We start from the raw sequence: 6000 nt of genomic DNA on the forward strand, positions 1-6000 counted from the left end.
TTCGCAACACATTCTACAAGGAGCTCTTCTTACCTTAATTTATAATATTTATAATCTGGAAAGATGGTGGTGTTATTGATGCACCATTTCTGACACTAACAGGTAGGTGAATTCTTCATTTCGACAACCTTCATACATTGATGTGGGAGAATCTCAGGAATCATCAATCGAATTCGATCCATTCTCTAGGTTGTCCAGACCGTAACCCTGTCAAACCGTAACCTCAGGATTAATTAATTGAATTTAACATATCAGAACTTAGTTTTTTCCCTATGTTTTANTTTTATTCATTTTCAAACAATTCTGGAGGTGTAAAAGTAGTGTGCCTATTATTTTTTCTTTATTATCAAAATTTAAAGGTTTTAGAGTTCGGCACATATATATTTAGTTGTATTTGATTTCATTGTTATAAGTGTTTTGGAAATTTTCACATTTCCCAAAACATTTTATACAAAGTTATTACTAAGATAAAAATGTTATTCGTGTTACTCGCTCGTAAGACATGGTTTCTAGTAGATCACCAAAATCAAGCATCACTGGGTTGTGGTGGATGACTACTTTAATCTGCCTGCTAAGGGACCGAGGGCGAACGGTATCTGTTTTCCTGTAACTGTTCTACCATGAAGTGCTCTAATTCGCACGCATTTTCTTGGGTTACCAAAGTGGGAACTATTCCCCCTGTAGTGAGATGGCAGATTTTAAATGTAGTCCTTTTAACCCTTGTCGTCCTTTTATCCTTGTAAGCCTTTAGTCAAAATTGCAATGACATGGTTTTGGATCATCGTCAGGGATATTTCCTGGACCGTTGCCAATAACCCATAAGTGCCGCGTAAATAATAATACTATTACAGGTACTATTATTCTTTCATCCCCTAGTTTATATGAGGCCCATCAGGGAAAAAAACGAGAGAAATTGTTGCTATTTTTTAAATAAAGTAGGTAGTTAAGATTCTCCGTAAAATCCTGCAATATAGTTGCAATTACCAATAGTAGTTACAACATTTTGTAACTTAATTATGTACGATAAAAGTATTTAGATACATTATCGGAAATTTAATTGTGGTCCTTATTTTAATAATTAACATTAGCTATTTTTTGTAGGGTAAATTAACTTTTATTTACTTCTGTAATTTTAAGTTAAGATGCATAGTAAAAGAGTTAACGGAATTACTTTGCCTGAAATTTAATAATTTATACTTTCATAAAAAATTTATGGCTTTTTTTTAAAAAATGCATGACAAAAACAATTTTAGAGAGGTTAAATTTGTATAAAAATGTTAGTATAATTATCTGCTCTTAAAGTTGTAGAGTAAAACTTTTTATTGGCATGGCAAACAAATAAATTTTGGAAAAAGATTGTACAAAAAGGTTTTATGAAATTGTATTTTCAGCCAATTCACTATGAAGAGCATAATTGGATGGAAGAACAATATTCTGGAGGATGTTATACAGCTATGTATCCACCGGGGTTTTTCACTCGTTATGGAAGGTTAGCTCTTAAGATCATCATAATTATATAAATCTATCTTGTATAAAACACTAATAATCATGTAAGTTGATTGTTACAAAACCGATAAAACTTCTTTCTCGCATTGGCAAAAAGTAAACTATTTTAGCTGTTAACTCTCAAAAGATTTTGAATGATAAGGAATTTAAATATAAACTGCGTAATTTTAAATTTAAGCCAAGTGCGCCAAATAGTTTTCGAAAAGTAGTATTTTAAAAATTTGATTTCTCAGGAAATTTTGTTAAAATTTTGTATTCTGATATTTAAAATTGTATTCTTTAAAATGATGTAGAATATTTTATATTTTAAGATTTCGAAATTTTTCGACTATTATTAAATGAAATAATAAATACTTGTATTTAGTAAAATTATTTTTTGCATGAAATTATCTTTGCATAAATAAACTTTATAACTGTAAGCAAGTTTTTCTTCTATTCATTTGAAAAGTTTTCGAGATACGCGAAATACTTAAAAAATAAAATTAACTTTAAGGGGTCCAAACATTGGACCATATTTCCCAGATTACGGCTACCCCATACATTTCGGGGATTAGAAACCCGAATCCGTCGAAAAATCAGTATATTTATTCAGAAATGACACGTTTTCTGATTTTTTAACTTAATATCGTCTTCACTTATTGTATATTTGAGGTTACCCCCTCGAAACATAAGATTGAGTTCTAGAACTTGAATATCTGATCATTAGATCAAATGTTATTTAGGGTGTTTCGTTTATTATTTTACTCTTTGCACTTTATTATTGAAGAAGTTTTCATTGAAAAATTATAAAATAATTATGAAAAAGTCTTTTTTGCTTTGAATCACCTTTGGATAAACGAGTTTTCTAATTGAATATTTGCAAGTAACGTCACCGGATTGTAAATCTTGGAATTTATCGATTTCGAAGCCAATCAGGTTCGATACACATGTGACGTCTCTCACAGGTGTCCAATTTAATCAAATGGTTAGGCATAATCATTTTTGTTTTTTGTCGAGTTGCAAGTACTTAATTGTGTAATTTTCTTAATAGTTTCTTAAACTGTTCTAAAAATATAAGAAAATGCGCAAAAAGTGAAATTAAGATTAAAGAGCTTAATTTTTCAACCGTTCATGTTTATTAACTATTCTGACAATATTTTACAGATTACGGGTACCTACAGTATTTCGATAGTCAAAATTAAAAATTTATAAAAAAATTATCACAAATGTGCTCTTGGAGCTGAAATTTTGCAAACTTTGAAACATTATGATCATCGTAATGAAATCCGGAATTTTTTTTCTCGATTCAATCAATTTAAACACAACTTTTTGTGTTGTGATGCTTTTTAAGAAAAAATTGAATGACCGAAATTTTAGAAAGAGTGACTGTTGAATGAATTACGAGAAAAAAAAATTATATAATATATGTTTTTTTTTAAAAATAAATTTTTGGGAAATTTATTTTCTTAAACTAATAACTAAATGATTAGTTTGTTTAACTAATTTTTTACTTAATAAATCAAAGAATTTTAAAATTCGCTTTGAGGAAACGTACGAAAATACAGACATAGTAGCAAAAGCATTGTAGTAAGCAAAGCAAAACAATTACTTTAAATATCTTTCCTTAATCTAAATCGTGAAATTTGGGTGAAATAAAATTGTTCATAATTTTTAATATTCTGTCACTTGCGATAAATTTATAATTTAATAAATACTAAAGGAATACATAAAAATTATTATGACATCAAACAATAACATTGTTAAAACATCAGTTGAAGATTAGCTTCAACTTTAAATTTAATTCAATTAACTATTATTTATAGTGTTGTTTTTCTGTTTATTTATTAAATGTTTTGGACATTTTAAAGCAAACTGATGTGAAAATGTTGTTCATAATGTAATTCATTTTCAAAGAATAACCTTCATGTGTAATATTTTAGTCTTTTTTTAAAAAAGCGTAAATTTTGTTTTGTTAATTGTACAGAGTGATACGTGAACCAATAGACAGGATGTATTTTGCTGGCACGGAAACTGCAATAGAATGGTCTGGTTACATGGAAGGTGCCATTGAAGCTGGGGAGAGATCTGCTCGAGAAATTCTTTATGCGATGGGAAAAATAACACGTGATAAGATATTTCAAAAGGAACCTGAATCAACAGTAAGTTATTTATAACTACTAATCATTTTATAGTTTTTAAGTACTATATTATCTTATGCTATACCATGATTACGAGTTGATTAAACTGATATTACTATTTATAACTTTGTACTATTAAAAATTAAAAATATCCCTCTCCATAAGTGACTTTTGATTACATAACTGAATAGTTTTATGCAAAAGTTTGGTTTATGAATTGGGAATAGTTTTTTTTTCACAATTATTTTTTGATTCAAAAAACCTATTTAAGTAGAGCTTATTATTTAAGGCTAACTACATAGTACCTAAAAATAACCAACAGTTTCAAAAATAATAAAACAAAAAAAATGTACATTTAGCTGGATTCTGCTTATGAAACCAGATAAATTTGTTTTTGCCGAATTCAAATTTCAAAACCTATCTATGGATGGGGCTGATAACTGATAAATAACAATAGAATTATGTTTTCAGACAACAATTTTGTTCTAAATCAAAGCTATGTCGTTGTGCTACAGCAACCCAGTACTGTATTATAATAAAATTAATAGATATCCGTACACTTATTTCATTTCGAATTGTGCAATGTGCAGCAGAATATTTCATGTAATAGTTTTCGAATTAATGGCACCGTCTGATGACAAATTTGCTAACAAATTTTTGGATTTGGGTAGAATAAACCATTAGCTTCAAAGCCAGAACTTAGTTAACAGTACATTTCTATTTTTCTTTATGTGTCAGTAATTGATTTGTCAGTTCAAATTGTCAGTAATTATAGGGGTGCCAGGTAAAAAAATTACTAAGTAAGACCATAAAGATGTATTTTATGTTGACAAACATGTTTCATTCAATGAATGCTATATATGCTTCTATAAATGTTTTATTCTATAAATGCAAGCATGCATCATTCTATAGAAAAAAACATATACAGCTAAGATTAGGTACTAGGGGGACACGGCCTCTGTTCCCAACGTTCATTTTGCTAACTGCTTTTGTATTTCATCCCTTCAGTGGGTCGATAAATGAGTATGAAGCATGCTTGGGAACTAAACATTGGGGGTTCCGTGTTTGGCTGACCACCTAACCGGAACATCTGCTCCTGCACCCCAGAACCCAAGGTTAAGAAAACTGAGATGGATACAATAGGCCTTGGCCCTCTATGGCCTGTCGTGACACAGATTTTAAAAATAAATCCGTAATATATATATATATATATATATATGAACTACTACTTCTTTATGGAGCAAAACTTACTTGAATCTAACACGCTATTATTAATTGCTATGGTTACTTTTAATAATAATGAACAAAAAATACCACCATAGAATCGGCGGATTTTTTTAACTATCAAGATATATGCGTCAAGATAACGCGTTGTGCAATATCTTNTATATATATATCAAGCTGATTCGTAATCTATATATTTTGTAATTTTCAGGATGTCTTACCAAAACCTTTTGAGGTTAGCTTTACTGAGAAATATACACCAACTGTGCCTACTTTTTTGAAGTTAATGACCATAACTGCTATTGGATTAGGAGCACTAACTTTTCTGAAATGTCCTAAATCAGTAAAAAGCGATATGTTATCTTGCTTCAAACTACGCTGAATGAGCTTATTTTGTAATTTTTTTAATAAAAACTATTTTTGTAATTTTTTTTCAAAATTTTGAATTGCAAATAAAAGATATTTATAATCTTGTGAGCGTTTCTATTATTGAGTAAAAATTAAAAATGTTTTTATTTATCACTTTTTACAATTACGTGAGAAACATTTAGTACCAGCATTTGGAAAATTTTTGATCCATAAGAAACTCCCATTTATGCGATCAAAAGCAAAAATGAATAATAATACAAAACAAAAATGGTGTCCCAAAAATGTCCAGTGATTTAAAAAAAGTATGAAAGAAAAACAAATGGAGTGCAGTTTGCTATGATATCTTTACAAAATCAACGACTTTTTCTTTCACCAAATTTAAAATTAGTTAAAAATCTTGTCTATCGATGGCATTGCCAACCTATATATATGCAAAATAAAGTTACTGAATAATTTTGTGCAGTCTGAAAGCAGAATTCATAGACGCACCAGCAAATATTTAGATCTGAATGATCTGGCATGCATTATTTGAGTGTTGTAGACAGCAGCGCTATCTTTTGGCAGACTTGGTAGCTAATTTCGAAATTTCTTGAGAATAAATGGATGATTTTTTAAGTAGCACTCAGCATACTGAATACTTCCTTTGTAATCCATTTTTAATTGTTTTTTTCAAAACTGTTGATACTTTTCGGAACACTCACAAATAAGCAGTACTATCATCTAGTAGCTGTCAAAAGTTAAAAAAAAATAATTAACGTCTCACATATCAAAATACAATTCTTTA

At 29.1% G+C, this 6000-nt stretch overlaps 1 protein-coding gene across 1 annotated transcript in view; it reads left to right on the plus strand.

Moving 5' to 3' along the window:
* Positions 1-5321, plus strand: part of LOC107456157 (amine oxidase [flavin-containing]) — a 35541-nt gene extending 30220 nt beyond the window's left edge. Inside the window, exons 12-14 of the mRNA XM_016073940.3 lie at positions 1392-1489; positions 3470-3644; positions 5059-5321. Coding sequence (XP_015929426.1) covers positions 1392-1489; positions 3470-3644; positions 5059-5229 — 444 coding nt within the window. The 3' untranslated portion in view covers positions 5230-5321. The remainder of the gene's footprint in view (positions 1-1391; positions 1490-3469; positions 3645-5058) is intronic.
* Positions 5322-6000: the final 679 nt, after the last annotated feature.

This window comes from Parasteatoda tepidariorum, chromosome 10, assembly GCF_043381705.1.
Source record: "Parasteatoda tepidariorum isolate YZ-2023 chromosome 10, CAS_Ptep_4.0, whole genome shotgun sequence".
Lineage (NCBI taxonomy): Eukaryota > Metazoa > Arthropoda > Arachnida > Araneae > Theridiidae > Parasteatoda > Parasteatoda tepidariorum.